At 49.8% G+C, this 21,421-nt stretch overlaps 1 protein-coding gene across 4 annotated transcripts; it reads right to left on the bottom strand.

Moving 5' to 3' along the window:
• Positions 1-1,756: 1,756 nt before the first annotated feature.
• Positions 1,757-19,864, bottom strand: FAM76A (family with sequence similarity 76 member A). Of its 4 annotated transcripts, none has more exons than XM_030039213.2 (10): positions 19,742-19,864; positions 18,477-18,541; positions 17,595-17,649; positions 16,874-17,026; positions 15,823-15,980; positions 15,190-15,276; positions 14,410-14,535; positions 9,259-9,394; positions 8,690-8,791; positions 1,757-1,920 (listed from the first exon to the last, which is right to left on the bottom strand). In XM_030039213.2, the coding sequence occupies exons 1-10, from the start codon at positions 19,820-19,822 to the stop codon at positions 1,912-1,914; spliced, it is 972 nt and encodes a 323-aa protein (XP_029895073.1). In that variant the 5' UTR covers positions 19,823-19,864; the 3' UTR covers positions 1,757-1,911. The 4 variants fall into 4 exon arrangements, with proteins under 4 accessions (XP_029895073.1, XP_040985264.1, XP_029895072.1 ...); XM_041129330.1 differs by lacking the exon at positions 1,757-1,920 and adding an exon at positions 2,187-2,425; XM_030039212.2 differs by lacking the exon at positions 1,757-1,920 and adding an exon at positions 4,039-6,099.
• Between the last annotated feature and the right edge of the window lie 1,557 nt (positions 19,865-21,421).

Here is a 21,421-nt window from a genome sequence, read left to right as displayed (position 1 = left end):
TTCAAGGAAATATGACTGTAGGAGGGTTTTTCCGTGCTGGCTAATTTACAGGGGTTTACCTGGGCACACAGCAGTGCTGCAGCTAGGCTCCTTAGGATAATCGTTGAGAAAAGGGTGGCAAAGGAGAGGCAAAATTTCCTCGAGAGAGGAACCCAAGAGCTGAACCCAAACACCCTGTTCCCAGAAACACCAATCACAGGGAACACGCAACAGCTCAGTAATTATTTAGGGATTGACAGTGCCCTAGTTATCAAGATGCTGACTGTACAAGTTTGTTGCTTTAGTTTAACAGTGTGCTGCAAGAAAGCTAAACAGGAAGGCAAGGCCGATTGCTAAAGTCACCTTAGAGCAAATAGCAAGGTTGGCTGGGGACAGCCGTTGCCTTGTCCGGCCTTTTGGTACTTCACCAGCCCAGCCCAGACCCCGAGGACAAGCAGAGGGAAGCAGCAGAGACCATACAGGGACTCTCTGCAAGGAGCTCCTGGGGTACCTGGAGCAGATAAGACGTGCACCATTGTTCAAGTGTTTCCTTTCCTTACGTGCTCCACTTCTGTCCAAAGACTGGGGAGCTGGATTGCCACCATGGCCGGTCACCCCGCACCTCCCCACTAACAGCCTCCTGTGGGAAAACCCACCGGCATCTGGCCTTGGTGGGCTGGAAGAAGGAAGCCCAGACGATTTCTGGGGTGGAGAAGGGAATTCCTCCGCAGCTGCATCGTTTGGAGCCACGGAGGGAAGGTGACCCCCAGCGTGGTCCTCAGCACTGCAGCTCCTCCTGGGCCAGCAAACGCTCAGCACCTCGCTCCATCAGGGTTTCTGCCCTGCAGGCAGATGGATGTGGCTTCCGCAGCGTAAACACATTAGAAACAATGGTTTGTACTGGTTTGTACTGGTGAGTGATCCTCATTGCTCCGGAGCCTCTGGGAAGGAGCCGCTATCCCCCTGCTCCAGGAGCAGGGACTGGATACTGCGGATGGCTGGTCTGGCACCGGTAAGGACGGCGGTTACAGCCAAAACACCTTTGGACTCCCGGACCTCTAGAGATTTCCTTTGGAAGAAGGCAAAGGGCAGCCAAGTTTTCTTCATGGAAATCTCATGAAAAAGGGAAAAGCTCCATCCCAACGGAGCAGGTCTCATTGCCTGGGCCAGTTTTCCCCCCTTAGCAAATGACTGAGATCAGTAGGCAATGCTGAACGTTTCCCACCCCTAAAACCCCGCTTGCTTTCCGCAGGGCTCCCAATTGCCTCTGAAGCACCCTCCGTGCTCTCCACGGGCTTTGCGAGGAGCCCACCCTCCTTGGCCAGCTTGTTTCACTTCTCTACCCAGCTCATCCTCCTGCCTTTGCATCCCTCATCTCCAGAACAAGGCTTGTGCTTACCTCTCCTGGCTCAGCTACAGAACACAAGTCACTAAGGCTTTAAAGGATTTTAAGATCCTTAGTGGTTTTGGTTTAAAAGACAATTTTAAAGCCTGTTGCCCCCAGGGCGTGCTGCCTCAGCCAGCGCTCCCAGAAAGCCCCAGCAATTAGGGAGGAATGGAAGGGAGCGTGTTGTGGGTAATTACCGGCTGGTTAAGTCAGTTTATTTCTGCTGCGGGTTTACTTCTGCTGCGGGTACACGCTGCCAGGCTGCAAAAGAGTTTATATTCATTTGCCTACTAAAGTTTCAAATCCTTGCCAGGGGGCCTGCAAGTTTCGAATGGAGATATTTATTCAAGCAATTACTTAAAAAAAAATAAAAAAAAATCTACTCCTCTTGGTTAGTAGATCGCAGGAAATGCTTTGCAAGAGGTTTTCATTGTGCCCTGAAAACCCAACCACCTCCAGCTCTCCAGGTCAGCACTCTAGAAATTTTGAGCTTCTGCATCTTCAGGACAGGTTTCTGCTGGAAGCAGGCAAGGGGTAGCCAAACATCAGCTCACCTGAAACAAGTGGAATATGGAAAAACACTGACCAAAAAACTGGAAGTCTCATTTTCGACCTTGATTTTGTTACTAGCAGGTGGCTGAGTATGTAATATTCAAGTGTGTTCAGTTACTGACAAAACCATATTTTCCTAAAGCTTTGAAATAGAAATCAAGCAATCACAACCCATAATAAATTAAAACCAAAATATATCTTCTTCTGCAAACATTCTTTAGAAGCAGTGGATAAACCACAGAGAGAAGGAAGCATGTGCTAGCAGATAAAGGCAGGAGCCAGCCATTTCTTACCCAAGGTCTGGCTGGGAAATGCAAAAATCGCCTGCAACCTGTTTGAAATCCTCCCTGCAGCTCTGCCAGGGCAGAGACAGAGCAGCCCCTCGGAGACACGGCACGGGAGGCGGAGCGGTGGAGCGCAAGGATCTTCAGCTGGCTCCAGCTCTACCCACCGACTCGGAGCCCAGCCTTTGGCAGATCAGCTCTCATCTATCTCCCGACCGACCTCCTGTAAACGAGGATAATTGGGCACATTCCAGGATAGGCAAGGTTTGTGCTGCGCTCAGCAGAGATAAAGCGCCCCGTAAACGCTAAGCACCACTGGCACGCTTAGGCAGTGCTAACTGGGCAAGAGCTGCCAAGCTCACCTTCTCGCACAGGGCGAGCCTTCCACCTGGCAGTCGTGGCCGGCTGCGAGCGTGTGATTTAGGCACCTTCATCTGAAAATGAGCCTAAGGAGGAGGGATGAGGAGCTGCTCAAGGCCACAGATGCAATGCTCAGCTCAGGAAGCCTCCACGTCACCCGGTGCGAAGGACGCACTGAACACACTGTGCTCGTTTTGCACTCTTTCCCCCAGTATCCCCAGCAGCCTCTGCCTGAGTCTAGGGCTCCCTGCCTGGGCTAGGGAACCAGCCCAGATTTTTGGCCTGACCCAGCACAGGCACTTGTACGAGGCATCACCCTGAGTTGTAGAAACTCGGTGAGGCTGCAATAGCTTCAGTGCTTCAAGCAGGACATCGCTCCCTCAACAGGGCTCTCAGGTCAGGGGGCTGAAATCCGGCAAACCCGGGATGAAAACTCCGACCAGTGCACAACAGCCTCTGCTTTCACAGGCATGAGAAGCCAAAGAGATGTGAAGAATAACAAAGAGATTGGAAGGATAGCACTGACGAGAAAGATTTCATAGCAACTATTTTTCTTCCCCGCATTTAACTATGAATTTGGGTATTTGTCACAAGTAATGATTCCCAGAAACATGGCTGTTCTGTGTGCAATTATGGGCTTTGAAAAATGTAACATGGAAAGATTATTTTGAGCTGGAAAAGCTGCCGTGGTGTTCCAACAGAGCTAGGGTTTGCCTTTTCCCACCCTGCGCTACAAGCAGCACTCCGTGAACAGACGTTCAAGGACACGGCAGCTCCTCTGCCCTGCCAGAGGAAAGCACGGCGTGCCACGGCGCTGCTCGTCTCACCGGCCAGCTGCACCGACAGCAGACCAGGAAAGCACAACATGCTGAACTACAGCTCCCACAGGGACAGGGGCGTTTCCAAATGGAACTCTCCGGAGAGTTTTTCACTACCAAATTTCTGGTGGAAAATTAAAAGCTTTAAAAAACAGACCAACCAACCTGTTTTTCCTCCAGACTCATGGCTGAGGTAGGGGGAAGACTTCAGAGACAGAAATGGTGTTTACTCACCTCGCTTACATCTGTATCTTAAAAGAAAGAACCCCCTTACCATCTCATCTTTTTGTTTCCTACCAAGACCGTATTGTTTCTGTGCTCTGTCTTCACTCACGTTGGGGAAGAAAATAGAGAATAGATCTCATCGGATACAGCCGGATGGGTCCTGGGAAGCTGGATGTAACCAAGTAACGAGGATCCTAGCAACAGGCTTGATTGGGAGGATTTAAAGATAGAAACAAAAGTAGGAACGAAGCAAACAATAGAAAAATGCCGTCTCCTTCCCATACGCACCAGACCCCGAAGCAGCACGACTGTTGCTTCGACCAGGCAGATGCCAGCAGGAGATAAATCAGTTCCAGGCAGGGAAGGGTGCTTTGGTTGCCTCCCCCCCCCCTTTTCTTTAAGGCAAATAGAAAGTATCAGACACAGGTGAGGATCTTTTAAAACACTTTTACAGTTGTCAGAGTTTTGTACAAATCAAAGCATCCCTTTTAAAATCTCCATTATTACAAACATACAAAGAAACAATGTTATTACTACAAATCATCAGCTACTCAACTGCATGATCAATTTATCACAATTAAAAAAACCCCATAATAGTATATACAGGGCCTTTCTCCCTCTATTTATTTCTGTATCTTGAGGGAAGCGAAAAAGCAAAGCCCCCATTTAAAAAAAAATCCCACCAATGCACCTCATTTTCTAAAAACGTGTGAAGTATAAAATTAGGTATTTTCCTGCTGTCACACTCCAGCAAAGTGTAACAACTTTTTTTTTCTTTTTTTTCTTGTTTTCACATCAGAAATCTCTTAAAAAAAAAAAAAAAAAAAAAAAAGAACAAAAAACCACATGGCAGAGTGTCTGATGCTGCAGCGTGCTCCCTCCATGCCGGAAGCCAACATCATCAAAAAAAGTGCCTTTGAGTAAAGTCGTCTTTAGTAACAAAAAAAAAAAAAGGATGAAAAAAAAAAAAATCACAATCTCTAGTTAAAATCTTAATAAAGACCCTGACAGAGCAGCTGGCCCTGCCTCAAAAGGGCAGTTTCTCCTCTTCACTACCTACCTTCAGAGGCTTCATCCCCTACTCCTCCGCCCCGAGGGTCTCCAAACCCTGAGATGTTTCTTTACACCCTGAACGGAGCTCGGTGCTGGGATGCTGAGGAGCGCTCCTGCCAGAAGAGAGCTGTGCGGTGCTTTACGCCCCCCCCGCAGTGGCCAAGTGCTTTTTATCCCCCCCACTCCCTGCCCCAAAAGACAGAGCCTGGGGAGCACCCAGCCCAGCTGGCCTCGCTGGAAGGGTCTGTGGTCTCTGTGCTGTTTCTGAGCAGCACATCCCTGTTACAGGGAACTTTCATAGCCCTTTTTATTCTGCTGGCTTCTAATCAGCAGTGAGAAAAGTCCCGGGAGAGCCCCAAGAAACAATCCCTGGCTTGGGTCGCTGCCTGAGTAAGCGCTTTCCTGGAGCCAACCCAGCCCCTACTTCTGCATCTGGAAGGGAGCTATGGGGCAGGGAAAGGGGGAGAAGAGGGCGAGCTCGATCCAGGGACTGAGGGGAGCAGAGGGAACATCCAAGCCTTGAACTCTCCTCGTGTAAAGAAATGGAGTAAGAAACGCTTGATCACACCAAGCTGCAAAAGTCATCAAAGCCCCAAAGGTCACCAAGTAACCAGGGCACCAGGGGGGCTATGGGGTGGGTTTGGGTCTGTATCGTTACACTCTGGCTCCCAACCCAAAAGCTATCATAACAAAACAAGAAAACACAAAACCAGGCAGTTCGGTTTGCCAAGTTGACATAGAAAAGAAGAAAAAAACCAAACCAAAACCAAAAAACCTCCAAGATAAATACAGAGCCCCCATTTTGGAAGCATCTTCAAAAAGCTGGATCAACCGTTCTCAGCAGTGGCACAACCTTCCAGTAACATCTGTTGGGCTGGTGATTTATCGGCTTCCTTTTGAAGAGGGAACAGTTCAAGAAAAATCAAGCTCCCACCACACGCAGCTCTCGTCTTATCTGCACAACAACTGGCCACGGCTATTGCCTCACAGCAGCAGGTTGGGAACCAGCAAGAAGTCTCTAATGCAGCAGGTTCCTGTTTGCTAATAGAAAGGGTTGGCAGTGGTAGTAACTGGTTAGGAAAAAAATTCTTCCAGAAAGCAGTACTTCGGGGAGGGATTTAGGATGGCTGGGACCTCTCCCCATGGATCACCGTGATACAGACTGGTATTCAACAGAGATCGAAACCAGACACGCTCAAGCATGCTGTCGAAAGGCAACACACACCAGGCGTTTCCATCGAGTCCACAGCAGTGGGATAGTGACAACACTGAGGTTTTGGCTTCCAGCGATCAGGCAGGCCTCCTAGACTCCTTGGCTAATGCTGGGGAAAGCTCCCAGACTGGGGGTTTGGTTTTAAGGGGAGGTTATTGCTCCCGACTTCTCAGGCTTTTTGCCCTTCGATAGGGCAGCTGCTTGCTTCAGGAGTTCTCTGTTCTTGGCCTGGAAACACAGTGAAAATGGGTATTTAATGGCACGGATCATCATTAGTTCTTGGGATCCTAGAATTGCCTGGACAGAAGCTGCTGGCATCCTGCGCGCAGATGAAAAAGGAGGTAGACGTTGCTGCGCGGCATCACAGCACGAGCTCAAGTCTGGCATCTCATCTCTAACCACCTAGAAAGGGCTCTTCCCATCCCTTCCCCCTCACGTCCCTCGGCTGTAACTGAGAAGTGGGCTGAAAGTTAACAGCTTCCACAGTGAAAGGTGACAAATGCGCAACTCGCGTTAAACCAGTCAAGGACACTCACCAAGGTCAGCGGGACTGGCTTTCCTTCCTTCCCTTTTCACCGGCCACTGTGCTTTGACAGCGTGAGAAGCGATGGAGTAAAACTCTGGTAGACTCAAGCCCCCATCCTGACTCTTGTCTTAGTGAGTTGAAGGCCAACTTCCCCTATCCCACACTCTCAAAAAAGCAGGGTGGATCAGTTCACTGTTCTCCAGCTTTGCTTCACGCTTGGTTTCTTCACATGCCACCAACATTTTACCAGGATTCAGCTCTGTACTGACCCTGCATCCCTACTGGGAGCTTTCCAAACCCATCAGAGCACCAACATGTAGCAACTTACAGTCTCTCTGGTTTGCACCTAATTAAAAATCATGGCAACTTACAAACAAGGCTCTCTAGCCCCTTTTACCAAACTTCTGAGCTCACTCTCCTCCAGCCTATGAAGTAAATCATGCTATAGCTGTAGGATAAGGGGTAAAACCCATGTGAAGCCAGATACAGGTCTTCTGCATTGGTTTCCAGTGAATGAATGAATATGCAAAGGGTTATTAGAAGAATTAAACCCTTTGCTCCACTGCTGCATGCGGTAAAGCAGCTTCTTTTGCCTCCTGCAGGCTGGAAGAATACAGGCACCCCTGCTTCCCCCCATGAAAAGACAAAGACAAAATAATAAAAACCAAGAGCACATTCAAAAAGCAAATCGTATGAACACTTCAAGGCACCTACAATACACTGAGAGGATTTGAACTTTTATTTTGCCATCAGTGAAGAGAGTTTCCAGAGCCTCAGTCAATACCAGCTGAAGTAAAACATTCGGACACCAGAAAGAACGAGTTCAGGGCAGTCCCAGTCCGAGCTAAGTACAGAACAGCACAGACATGCAAACCCCTCTCCACCCAGAAAAGGTAGGTGGCTGCAGGCAAACCTGCTCGTAGATCTGCTGCTTCCTCTTTCTTTTCAGAATTGAGCAAGTTTAAGGCTGTTGGAAGGTGTCCGACAGCTTTCAAGGCAGACGTCCTCCTTGTGCTACAGCAAAGGCAGCAGCAGGGTATACTGTTCCCACGCACACCGAGCAACCAGCATGCCCTGCCTTGGGAAACCACTGCAAGGAGAGGGGTCACCTCCCACTTAGCCCTTGACCTCATGGCCAGGGCTGTCAAGGCAACCAAAAAGTGGTGGTTTGCGCTAATGGAAAATTGTCTATTCAGAACTGGAGTGAGAACACCAACTGATTCTTTGCAGGCCACCCAAAGCTACGAGATAGAAACAGCTCTGGGCTGACACAGGCAGTGCGGGATCAATAAAGCAGAAGAGAGACAGAAGGCTCTGGCTGTCATCAGTCCCTCAAATACAAACCACCAGTGTCTCCCAGCTCACGAGGAGCAGGAAGCACATCCAGCCCTCGGCACACTGCACAGATATTCCAACCTTCAGACAGGCTTACAAGTGCTTAAGAATGTGCACCGTGAAGGGGATCTAACAGGCACCAGCTTTCTGAGAGCAGCTGTAGTCTCCAAAACCTGTCTTCCACTCTGATAATTAACTTGGGTGTGTGCAGATGGAGGAGGGGCTGTTTTCTCAGGGGGAATACAAGGCTTTTGTCTTATCCCCTCCCATTTCTCCAGCGCTAGGGCTTTAGATCATTACACTCCCCAGAGTAATTAAAGGGTGCAAAGTTCATTTCTGTGTCTGATTTCTTCCCCGTAACCAGCTCCCCTTTGACCTGATCTCTTCGGTGGCTCAGAGGGTATTCACGCTGATAGTCTGCCTAGCGTTTCCATGGCCATGACAAGAATCCTGCTCTCCCTGTTCCCTCGAGCTCAGGGACTTCTTTATTTGGACTACAGAGATACAGTGCTAAAGGAACTGCCAATTGTTTCTTGAGCTTTGTTCTGTCTGGTTACTGGTCACATAAATCACATTAAGAGCTACGTGGTGCAGGGAGCTGACAGAGGTTCTGCCGTCTGGAGAAACAGGTTCAAACCTGATTTTGGCAATAGGTAAAATGAGTTTGATGGTTACCGTCTAGTCCATAGGGGACACAACACAGCACTTTACAATACAATAAGTCTGAACCCAAGTAGAGAGCAGCAAGGAGGATATAAATAGGGGTTACAATGGACGGCAGCCTGGTACAGAGCTGGGGAGGGGCTTGCCTGGCAGAGCAGAGAGGCTGTAGGACAGGGCTGAGAAGCGTTAGCAGAGCTGTATGTGCAGAAGCTCACGGGGTGTTCTGATCAGGAGTGTCCTCAGTCACTCCTGGGTACAGCACAGCTCAGCAAATTAAAACAAAAATGCTGTCACCTGTAACTGCTCCATGACCTCCTTGTGTGTCTTCTCCATTTGGTTCATCTTTGCCCTCATCTGCGACTCCTGGTACTGCAGGTCGGCTTTCAGCTCTGTGATCTGCAGAAAACCAGTAAGGAGCAAGTGAGCTAGAAGAAGAAATTAATGCCTTCACCCCAGATGCACCCTGTCACAGAAAATGCCTCTGCAGAAGTTGTGTGAGACTGGATGAGTTCAGAAACTTGCTGGGGTGGGCTGGGGGAGTGCAACGAGACCAGAACTGTATCGCTGAGTGGCACAGAGAAGCGGGAGCAGCCGGGACTGTCTTTCTGCAAGGAGCAGCGTGTTTTTTCCTCAGTCTTGCCCCCACACAGAGGTCTCTGAGACAGTGGTCAGAAAATGACCCTTTATGAAATGAGATCTCCTGGGTGGGTCCAGAAAGCCTCTTTCACTTTGGAAAGGAGGCAGCCTGGAAACAGCCAGAAACTGTCTTGCTCACTCCAAGATAAAAAGCCAGACTCTGCTGGAGTGTGATCTGTGTGAACATGTCAGCATGTTGTGGGGGGGAAGCAAGCCAAGGGCTGTACCTTCTTCTCCTTCTCCAAAATCATCTGATCTTTCTGGTGCAGCATCTTTTTTAAAGTAGCCACTTCCTCCTTCAGCTGGGCAATGATAACAAAATGGTCAGTGCCAGGAGAGTCCAGGGCGAGGTCTGGAGAAAAACTGCAGCAAAGAACAGGGAAAGATTCTCATCATGACCCGTTCTTTTCACAGAGGCAGGGAAACTCCCACAGATGGCATTCAAAGGAGAATGGGAATCATTTCATGATACACGTTGTGTCCTCCAAACACTCCCTGAATGCAGGTGTTACCTGTATCCCTGCCCTGGAGGCCACATGGAATTTGGGAAACACATGGTATGACAGGCAACAGGGAGTAAGGGTGATATATCAAATTGTATTATTGCATGATCAGCAGGGACACGGGACTGCTATGGGTGACCATCGGCCAGTGTCTGCAGCAACCATTCAAACAGTAAGGACCCTTTTTCAAACCAAAGAGTTGAGGACAGCAGTCAGAGAGCTAATGAAACTTTATGCAACCACTTAGGAACTCTCTTTGCTCACAGGCAGTCCTTGGATGTACAGCAAAACTTTTCACTAAATATAAACAAACATTCTGGCAAGGAGGGAACGTGAAAGAGAAACAAATAACCTCCAAGTTAAACAAACAAAGCAAAGGGAGACACCTAGATTAAAGTCAGCACTGTCCTCAGCAGGGAAAAGGGGTAAAAAGACATGCTGGACTTTTGTATTTTGATTCCACCATGATAGAGCAATTTAGGAAGAAGCTTCATTACCGCTTCGGAGCGGAAAAGACTCTCTCCAGGAAGACAGAGAAATAGCTGAGCACACCACTTCTGCACCACCAGGTACTCTAAACCTATGCAGCCAGCCGAAAACTTATCTGGCATAAGTCACTCTCCTGCACTGGTAATTCAAAAATCTCACTATGAGATACCCAGTGATCTGGGCACCCACGCACACTCTTGCGCTACAGCAGTATTTCAGATCATACGATACGATAAGCTGCAGCCACAGGACCAGGGGCCTCACCTGATCTTTGCCTGCCTTCTGTTCCTTACCGCTGTAATGGTAAGCCTGATTTTTATCTCTTGGTGCTAAAAGGGCAGCACACTCCCAGCCGCGCACACCTGAAATTGCTGTATAAAAATTTAACAGTAATAAGGCAACAAAGCTTCACCTAGAAGATTACTTCAAGTCTGGCCGTTATCAGACAGCACTGCCGCTATAAAGATAAATAGCCAGGGTTACCTGACGCCTGACTTTTTTTTAAAGCCTCCAGAGTAGGTCAACACATGTCCTAAAGCCTGCATTCAGCTCTAAAGCTGGGAGCTGCAGCAGACTGGGGAAGGCATGGTCTGAACCCAAAGCGCCGCCTCTCTCAAGTACGCTGCCACCTCCGTGCTTCCAGTCCCCCATCTGTACACTGAGGCAGAGGGTACCAGCTGCTCACCTCACACAGGGGTCTCCTTTAGTGCCTGGAAATAATCCATTTTCTCATTAAAAGCACAGTCTGCATTGATTGGACTGGTTAGCAAGGATGTGGCAGAAGAAAAGGCTTTTTCCACCACTGTGCTGGGGATCTACAGAGGGAAACTAAGCAGGGGCAGCTTCACAGATCTGAAAGTCACAGGATAGCCCTGCAGCACTGGGAGAGAAAGCTTGGCAATGGAAAACTCAGAACTGAGGGTCTGTAGGAGACAGCCCATAGTGGAAGAGTCTTGCATGGTTAAAACATGCTGACAGCAGAGCCCACACCATAAGATGTGGCAGGTCTCTGGTACACTGGATCTACCACAGTGCTTGTCACGCTGGGCAGCTCTCAAGTGCAGAAGAGGTTCATACACACACACTAGCAGAGAATACCTCCATTTTAAAACTGTTCCCGAGTACAGTTTCCCCAAGTGGAGGCTGTGCAAGATGATGGTGGGTGCTCCAGCACCTTTGTGTGTGCAAGCATGTTACTAACAGTAGCGTTAATTTCCCACTCAGTGCAAATATGCTGGGGAGGAGAGAAAGAAAGAAAGAAAGAAAAAAAAAAGCAGCCTCCACAGAGAAAAAAAGTCTTCCTCACTGATTCCCGCTGGCTAAAAACAAACTCTTGCTTACAGCATTCCTTTGCCCAGGCAAGCTTCCCTCCTGCTGTATCCTGGGGTGATAAAGAGCGCCGGGAGATGCTCAGATTTCCCTGAGCAGCTCCCAGCAGCTCCGACAGGAAAAATTCCTTCCTTGGCAGCTCCTGTTGCAGAGCACACTGTGGAGCCAGGAAGGTGAGAGCCGGCCCTGCCACCCAGCGGGGAGAAGAGACAGGCGGGCCACCAGCCTTCCACAGAGCTGCTCTTGCACTCAGACCCCAGGGCTTCGAGGGCCTCCTCCTGACCCTGGGGTCTGCACCCACAAGTGGGTAACGGTGCACTCAGAGTGCCCAGGCATCCCCTCCTGTCAAGTACGTGAGCACAGGCAGGTATTCTGCTGTCCAGTTGCTGCAAAATGCACCCTCAAATGTGTTAAGGTGCTAATTAAAGAAGCGGCTTTCTCCCCCCCACCCCTTCTTTTTTTTTTTTTTTTTTTTTTTGAAAGACTGACAAGTTAGTAATGAAAGGTTTCTCTGTCTAACCCCACGTTAAGGAAGCAGCCCGAGGCTCCAAAATTAGAAGGAAAACTGCCAAATACAAGCCACTCCATTCCTTTAACAAACAGATTAAGAATGAAACCAACCAACCAACCAAAAAAAAAAAGCCATTTTACCTACAAATAAATTCCATACCCAGGATCCCAGCCCCTTGCGATAGGTCAGGGGAACATGTGCTCTCCATGTTTGAACAGTCTAAAATGCACGCCTCTAATTAAAGTGAATTGATGAGCTCCCGCTGCTTTCAATGGAGACAGAGGAAAAAAATGGAGCTCTTCCAAAGACACCTGCCTCTCTCTATTGAGTGGGAAAGAAACCAAAATGACTGCCTTAAACTCCACACCTGTTAAATGGCTGAAATTAGGCAAAACAAATGCCAAGCTTAAAGATTTTGCTATTCAAGTCAGGCTAGCGTAAAGAGGCACAGAGCAGGCTGACCAAACCAGCATCCAAGTTTCACCTTAGACAAAAATATCCCCCATCTGCAAAAATCCATCCAGGCCAATAGGAACCAGCATCTGAACTTACACTTCCTCTAACACCACCAAAAGCAGGCACAGTTCAGCCCATGTCCCAGTGCTTTAAGCATATGTCAGGACTTTTCTATGCAAATGAGAATCTTTTTACCAAATAAACTTTGCTGCTCAGCATCCTCCAGCATCACTGCTCTCTCCCCCAGCCAGCTCAGTCAGTAGCGCTTATCATTGCCTGGTGTTAAAAGCACAATTTAGCACCTTGTCTATAGTCATAGGAGAAGGGACTGCAGCATATTCATCTGCAGAGCCTGTAACATAAAACCACTTTTGGCAGTGTTTGCACAAGAGGAGGGGACACCAAGCACTGCCTGAATCAGGACCAGCACAGCGCCAGAGTCTGGAGGTAAAGTCAGGGTGCTCAACACACACACGGGTAGCCCAGGACTGAGGGGCACTGGCAGGACAGCAGGAGTCGTAGGGCAAGGTCTGCTGCAAGACGTGCTGAGAGTCACTGTGGGGGAAACCTACTCCATGTGCAGCAGGGCCAGTGCTGTTAGCTCCTCACAGACCTCACCCAGAATGAGCCATTCAACGCCACCCATTAAATGACCACTGGAAATCGCTCAGTCCCCACATCACAGCCACTGGGAGCAACATCCACTCCTAAGTATGTAAACAAAAACATACAGAGGGAATTCAGTAAGACATGGTAAAGGAATTCCAACTGTATCCAAAAAGGACCAACAGTTTCAGGTAAGATGGACGCTTGTTGGAGGTGTAGCCAAAGTCAACTGAGCTCAAGTATGCCCAAATTTTGCCCAGCTGAAGGCTGCATCAGAAGTTTGGCTGGAGCCAAGACACACTGTACAGAAAGTTGCGGCTGATCTCAGCAGCAAAGAGGTGCTGGTTGTGTATCACCCCACTCCAGACTACGCTGCTGCTGAAAACATCCTTGCACTGCAACAGACCCTAACTCCACACTCAGGCTGTGAGCCAGACTCCAGGCTAACTCTAGGAGGGACAATCTTACAGAAAATGGTGCAGGGGGGGAGGGTTTTGTGGGGTTCATTCTCACAAAAAAATCTCCAGCAACTCCAAAAACACACTTAATGAACCACCATTATTACTCCACTCAAGAAACACAGCCATGTGTCTATTTAAGGCAGCTGCAGTTTGCCTTTTCTACAGCACGGTGCTGGAGCTCTTCAGTAGTTGCTAAAATTACACACAGTTTGTTACTGGGATTCATCAAAAAAAGTCTGTGGCAAGGACCACAGCCTTGGCAGGAGCCAGACTGACAACATCTGACACAAGAGCAAAATGAAGGCATTTGATTCCTCTAATACATGCTCCTGTTTTGCAAACGAATGGCTGAGCAATTGATGCCAGAGCATGGAACCTTTTGCTGCTTGGATATTTTTCTAGCCAGCATAGGTACTACAATGAGTTGTTAGGTCTCACCCCAGGCTTTAGCGAGCAGATAAAATACCTGGTGCTGTCCTATAGCCCGGAAAGCAGCCTCAGTAGGTGAGGAGGAGCCTCTCTAGAAGGAAAGATGCAGCAGTACTGATGGGCTGCACCAGTTCTACCAGGGACCTGTCTCCAGATGAATTCTCTGACTGCTCCATGCTCAGCCGCAGCTCCCAAGGCACAGTTAATCCTTAAAATTTTTCCAACTTTTAACTGAAAACACCGTTCAGATGATAAATGGTCTTGTAGACCACTCTGTGGGAACATGGCCCTACAAAATTATTTAAGTTCTATTTCCCATCGTAGCATTTCACATATTTACAAACATTGACGAGGTATCAATAGTATCGAGAGATGCGATCTGTGATCTCGAAGAAAAGACATTCAAGACAGGTAGCGATTAATTAATTACCAGTGGCTTTAACAGACCCTTTGGCACTAACGAGCCTATGCTCTGGTCCGTGCTCCCAATTCACTGCTGTTTGGAAAGAGATCCATCGAGAGGGAGAGTTTCCATGTATGAGGCAGTTCCCAGGGAGGGAGGGCAACAGGGGAGAAAACAACAGGTGATCTCACTTCAGGATGTCAGTGCCTTGAGAAACAGGACAATGGTGGGCACTCTGTTGGGAAGCAGCCCACTGCGCCAACGTGGACGGGGCACTCTGGATAGGGGGACAAAGCATCTCGGGAGAGGAAGGAACGCTGAGAATCAGAGAGGAAAGGCAGGAATGAAAATATGCATGTACAAGACCATAAAAAATAAAAATCCATCTCAATCTCCTGTTTCTGCTAGTGACTCCCATTCTGCTGCGCACGCAGCCAGCGTCAACATAATCCAGTGCAAACTGTGACAGCAGAATGGGATCGGACGCTTTCAAGCAACGCTGTCTGATTGCTCGTCCCTCCCCCAGAAGGCAGGAGGGGAAATGGGAGGTGGGTCTTGATCCTCTCCTCTGAGGCCATCTCCCTGCAGATCAGTCTGATAGTCCCAAAAGCACAAAACCTGCAGACCTCGACTCTACAGCGGAGCCAACAGCCCCCCTCTCCCTGTAACTGCAGACAGGATAAAGCTGATCTGGCTGCAGTTTTTCTAACTGTTGGGGAGCTCAGCCAACAAGCAGTTTCTATTCTAGCAGGTACAGGCACTAGGTATTCTTTTCCTCTTCAAACCTATGTCTAAATGCCAAGTAACACTAGCCTGCCAGGTTCTGGAAAGCTGCTAATGCAGCCCCTCGAGGTCCCAAAGCCCGAGATCCCTGCTCTAGCATAAGAGCTTTCTGCTATTCGCACAGAACTCTGTCTTATATAAAGCAAACAAGACTGCCCACCCCCAATTTCCCCATGTAATAGGCTCACCTGTCACCATTGGCAGATATGGCATCAAACTTGGCTTTCTTCTTTGGGATTTCATTCTGAATAGAAGAGGTGGATAAGGTTTTCTGGCTAGAAAAACGAGGAAATTGTATGTCAGAAGCTGAATTACTTGCAGTCTAAGACAGAGAAGCAGATAAATATTCCCACCCACTTTGAACCCATTAAAACAATATTTCCTAGTGCAAGAAAGAATGATGAAAAACTCATTCCTTGAAGAGTAGCTGTAGACTAAAAATAAACAGAAAACAATGCGTCAGTCAGATCAGTATGTAGGTGAAGAACTCATGCTTAAAATCTACATTTCAATCATTAAATTTTACAAATGCAATTTAGCTTTAATTGTGTACAAGTTCAGTAAGTTGAATCACTAAGAAGCAGTCGGACTACAAGTCTGCTCCAGCACAGCGGGGTTTGCAAACTAGCAAAGCCTGACTTAGCCAGATTCTCCTCAACAACAGACAACTGCCAAAACCCATCACCAAGGTACCGAGCCCCCAGGCACTTCTCCCAGTTATTTCAAGAAGCACACCTAAGGAGCGTGGAGCAGCGAGGCACTGTTTTCTCACCCCAGAGGCAAGCTCACCCTGCACAACAAAAAAAGCTCGCGCAGGTTACCTGTTATAGTGGCTGCCACTGCTGAGCCTACTGTACTGTTCCTTTTCTTGCAGGCTGGCCCGGGAAGAACTGCTCAGGTGTTTGCACTGCTCTTTGGTCTTCTGTAGGACCCGTTTATAGGATAGTGTGCATAACCAGCACAGCAGCTTTCCATCCACCTGGAGGTGAGAGAGAAAGAGAGGGGGAGAAGTTTTGGTCTTGCTTCCTGCCCACAAAACAAACACAGAGAGGACAAGAAGAACCTTCAGGTTTAAGATCACATACAAACAAGCAGCGACTCCAAAAGGATCCCGTGAGTGCCTGGAAAGGGTAAGAAGTGCATCTGGCATGGCTAGTGCAATGCAGGCAGTACTCATTAATAGCAGCTTATCTATTGTTAACTACAGTCTCTGCCAAGCTTTGCTTACAGACCTTCTTATAGCACCCGTTTATCAGGACAGGCTAACTCTAGTGGGAATTCTGTCAAAACAACACCAGGGAATGGTACGTGACAGCGTAGTCACTGGAGACCAAAACAGCAAGGGTCCCTGCTCGAGGAGGATCAGCAGGAGGACAGGGATTATCAGTGCAGCATCCCACACAAACAATAGGTGTTTATAGCCTGCAGGAAGCAGGCCTTAGAAATACACACCTCCTAAGGAGCACTTATGTTGCTTAAGCAAAGGGTGTGCAGAAGCCATGGGATGGGTTTCCTGGTGGCGGCATGACACTTCCAGCTCCTCAGGCTACGGCACAAGTATCATTCCCCATCCCTCTCCCCGAGCAGGCACCTCACATTTCACTCACAGGCCCCTTCTCCTTTGCCAGCGCACCTACCCTTCAGCCAAATTCAAGAGATCTTTCTCAGTAGATCTGGCAAAGGAGCAGAGGGGCTCAAAGATTAAACAGCTCCAAAACAGAGCTCCCACAGCAAAGCTCAACTCCAGAAAAATATTTTATAACCAAGAGACACCCCCTTTTGAAATGCTAGAGAGTATGTGAAGAAGATGGACAGACGATCACTGTGATCAGCCCTGTTACCTTTGTGGCCTCCTTTTACAGAGATACTGACCTTCTTTCTATCATCCTTCCGGTCAAACGCACACTGCTGCTTACACTGCTCACAGGAGTGCGGAGGTCCATACTTCTTTTCAGAGTTTGTGCAACGCTGGCACTTGTTTCCAATAAATGCTGCTATAATGTTGCAGTACTGGCAGGGTTTTGGCTTTAAGAAAGAAGAACAACTGATACAGCAGTGCCTTCTAATTACATTAATAGATTGCTCTTTCTCCTTCTCCCCATCACTTCAAAACTTTTATTTCCTCGTTCCAAGCTAAGTATAATGCTGATCCAGGAGAAATAACTACGTTTGGACCCCTAGTCTCTAGCTAAGTATATTTAGCCATGGCACCCAGACCATTTATCCAGTGCTATGAAATCTTTAGAAAATACATATCACTAAAATAGAAACAAACAAAATCACTTTTTCAGTGAAGTAGGAAAGAAAGATTTATCACTGCTTCCTGCAGCAATCTCAGTTTGTGTGAGCACGCTCTTGTTTCTGCTGGATATCGAATAGTTCATTTCCTGGCCTCAAATGATGCAGAGCTGCTCTTTTCCGAACTAAAAGAAGAGAAAAAAGTAAAAGCTTCACGCTTGAGAGACCCGCGTATTATTGATCAGTCATGCTATTACAACAGAGCCAGCCCATAAACTGCTCTGGGATTCAGCAGGATAAAGACAAGAAAGATGAAAGGAGAAGAGGCTGGTGAGAATGAGCCCTGCTCACTTACTGTTCCGTAGAGCTTCACGTTCTGAGCACACTTCTTGCATATTGTGTTGGTTTTGCTGTTAAAAAGAAGGACAGATCATTCTATTAACACTTCCCCAAAGAAAATTAAACCTCTGTGGTTAGGATCCCAGTCTCCCCTAGGCTCCGTCTCTAGTGGCGAGACTGTATTCATCTTCGCTAGGGACTCTGATATCAAAGTGCATTTCCTATCCCCATCTGGTTGAGGATAATTTGCCAAAAAGTGGTACTGCTAGGAGGTATCTCTTAATTAAGGCGTCCCCAAATGACACCAGTTTTTTGTCCTTACAAATACAGGAGTCTGATCACCAGCTAATTGGCAGCAGGCATGATTCAGCACTGGTGACAGCCTCAGTTGTGGAGGAGGTCTGCTCTGGATGATGAGGTTAAGGCAGGTCAGGACAGAGGTGTATTTGTCCAACAAACACAGTAAAGAACACCCCCCACAATGCCTGCACGCAGCTTCTGGGTTTACCAATCCTTCCTCTGTAAGCTACATAACTTGCTAAAATGTAAAAAAGGCAAAAGCACAGCTAAATGAAATGCATTAGGAAATAATTTTTGGACACCAGAAATCAGATAAGAGGAAAACTCATGGGAAGATGGACCTAGATCCTTCACTGGAAGATGCATCTGAGCACTGACCAAAAATAAAAACCAAGCAAAAGGTGCAAAACTAAGGACACCGCAGAGGCACACCAACTTGCCCAGCAAATCTTTGAAGAAGGCCAAAGGTTCCCCAACTCTTCCACAGCAACTATCTACAGGTTAAGGCTCAGTCATCGAAGATGGGGAAACATTACGGTTCCCCGGGTGCGTCTGCTCTAAAGAAAACATCAGTCTCCCCAGTTCAACAGGCATTTACCTTTCCTGCTGGAATTCAGTCCTGCAGTAAGTGCATTTAACAATGGGATGCGCAATTCTGCACTCCTGCAACAACAGAAGCGTTCAGTGGGATGCAGTGCTTTTCCCACACACAGTTTCCCAAAGTCCCAGATCACCTGCTAACCTCCACTCCCATCACTTGCACACACATCTGTCAAACTCAAAACATTTCCTCCCTGTACAGTCATGCTGCTTTTACAAGGGCTGAGAGCAGAGGAAGGGTGACAGGAACGGCATGTGTCACAGGTGAGCCAGAAGTAAACTGAGATTCGTAACGAGGGCTTATTTGTGCCCAACACCCACAGACAAGGGTCACGGTGGTTGGCCTCACCTCCCAGGGCAGGAACACAGAGTCCTGCCACAGTTATTCACACCTCTGCCCTCCATAGGCTTCCTGTGCCTGGAGTGCCTCTGGCCCTGCTCTCCTCTCACCCCATGCCTCAGAGGTTCCTCTATGCTCACCTGCTTTGCTCCATCTACCTCAGCGATCCCAGGCTACTCTACTTCCTGCCCCTCGTTCCCCACCTCATCCCTGATCTCACTCTTCCCCACCCACTCAGACTGCTCCCCCAAAACCCACCTCCCTCCTTCAAGATACCATAAGACCTCCCCCAAATATCCCCAGATACTCCCAAACACCCCGGGATCTCCTAAATGTCCCAGACCTCTCTCCTTGCTAACAGCCTCCCTCACAAACAGCCCTTCAGTTGCACCCAGGCCTTCCCTCATAAACAGTGCCCACCTCGCCCCCAATTCCCCCCGCAATGGCCCCATGACTCCCTTTCCAACGCCCTCCAAATACCCCCAGCACCCCCAAACAGCCTTCAATACCCTCAGGTCCCCCTGGCAAACAGCTCCCCCAAGCAGCCCCTCAACATCATAACCCCCCAACAGCCCCCAACCTCTACCAGCTGCCCCCATGCCTCCAGTCCCTCAAAACCTCCCATATGCTCCCAGGGCCCCATCCACACAGCCCCTACCTGCCCACCCCGTACCCTCAGGCCCCAGATAGCCACCCCGAGGCCCCAGATCCCCTAGATGCCCCCAGGGCCTCCCTATAAACAGCCCCAGACCCCTTAAAAACACCCCCTGCCCAACCTCCCTCACAAACAGCGCTCCAGGCAGCCCTTCACCCCCTCAGCCCCCCCTCCCCTCCAAGCAGCTCCCTCACAGACAGCCCCCACCCAGTCCCCTTCCCCCAAGCGTCCCCGCCGGCCGCCCCGGGCCCCGCCGGCCGCCCCGGACCTTGCAGAGCTGCTGGCCCTGGCTGAGCGCCTCGAAGGGGAAGCGCTGGTGGCACTTGGTGCAGGCGTAGAGCGCCGCCATCCCGCCGCCCCGCTGACAGGCGCAGCCCAGCCCGCCCCGGCCGCCCGGCCGCCCTGCCCCGCCCTCTCCCACCAGCTCCGCCCTCGCTATTGGTCACCCGACGCATCACTCGCGCTTCCGCCGCTCCTCATTGGTCTACGCGCCGTCACTCCGGGTGAAGGGGCGGGGCGGCACCGCTTCCCTCCCCCGCCCGTTCCCTCCGCGGGCGTTGGGGAAGGGGAAGCGTTGACGTCACGCGGGGAGCGCTGCGCGCACCGCGGTGATGCAACCGCCCTGCCGGCCCCCCCCCCCCCGCCCCGCTCCCGCGTGACGCGTCTCGGGGGCGCGCGCGGCGCTGGGGAGGTCACGCGAGATCGCGCAGGGTGGGGGCTGGCCCACAAGGCTTTGCGGGAGGGGACCCGGAAGTGGGGCCGGGCCGGGGGCTAAGCTGGGCCGGGCCGGGCTAGGCCAGGCCTGGGGAAGGGGCTGAGCTGGGCCCGACCAAGGCCGGGAGAAGGGGCTGAGCCGGGCCGGGAGAAGGGCGAAGGAGGGGGGGTGGTGGTGGTGATGGTGGCAGGGTTAAGCCAGGGCAAGGCGAAAGGGAGCTCCGTAGCTGGTGTGTGGGTTAGGGGAGGGCAGGGTGAGGGGCAGGGTGCCGGCCCGGAGGAGGAAGGGAGGCTGGATTAGGGGGTTGGGATGGGGGAGGCGAGTTGCTGCTGCAGGGAGGGGAAGGCCTCTGCGGAGGTGGGTGAAGGAGGGTCAAGTCTGGAGGAAGGAAGGGAGCAGAAGAGCGTGGGGAGCAGGAGGTGTCTCTACCGGGAGAGCGGAGCCGAGGGGGAGCAGAGCCACAGGGGCTGGAGACAGAGGCAGGGCAGGGGCAGAGGGAGAACTGTGCCTGAAAGGTCGAGAGAAGGAGAATTGGAGGAAGAGGAAGGGAGAATGAGGTAGGAGGTAGCGTCTGCAGCGAAAGGAAAACCTTCACATGAACTTGTTTCCCCCTTTGCTCTGGCTCGAGCAGCTGCTGGCCCGCTGCTAGGGCAGCTGCTCATCTGCAAGTCCCAGGCACAGCCAAGACTGTGATTTGCATGGGTGGATCTGCCTCTGGTTTGGGGCAGGGTCAGCATTGCAAACTGCAGCTTGCTGTGTTTACGCCACAGCTTGGGTGCTGGAGTTCGCGGCTCCAGACACTGGGAAGATTCGCCCCCGTTTCATTTGAGGTATGAGGTTGGACTCCAGTCGCTGCAGCGAGGGCAGATCATACACTGTGCACACGCTGAATAATTGCTCATTTATTTTAATCAAGGAGTTGTCATTTTTTACAATGTGACACAAAACAGGTGCTGTGAGCTTACGGATATGCTGTCTGCCCGAACAAATGGGGGAATCAAAGGCTATTGGAGTTAAAAGTTCACTCTGTAGATCCAAGATCGAGTGAACAAAAGGCAGTAACTACTCACAGTTGTGTTAATAAACCCAGAGCGGTGTGAACTGTTCCCTTTTGTGCCTGTGTTCCCTGACATTCCTGTGTTCTTACACCCTTCTCTCCCTCAGACTGTAAGGGATACCTTGAAATCTTTGGTAAACTTCTTTCCCCACCTTTCTTTACACCAGAAGACAGAG

The sequence above is a fragment of the Aquila chrysaetos genome, chromosome 16, assembly GCF_900496995.4.
Source record: "Aquila chrysaetos chrysaetos chromosome 16, bAquChr1.4, whole genome shotgun sequence".
In the NCBI taxonomy this organism is placed as follows: Eukaryota; Metazoa; Chordata; class Aves; order Accipitriformes; family Accipitridae; genus Aquila; species Aquila chrysaetos.
The sequence above is the reverse complement of the archived record's forward strand: the minus strand, read 5'-3'. Positions and strand labels throughout refer to the sequence as shown.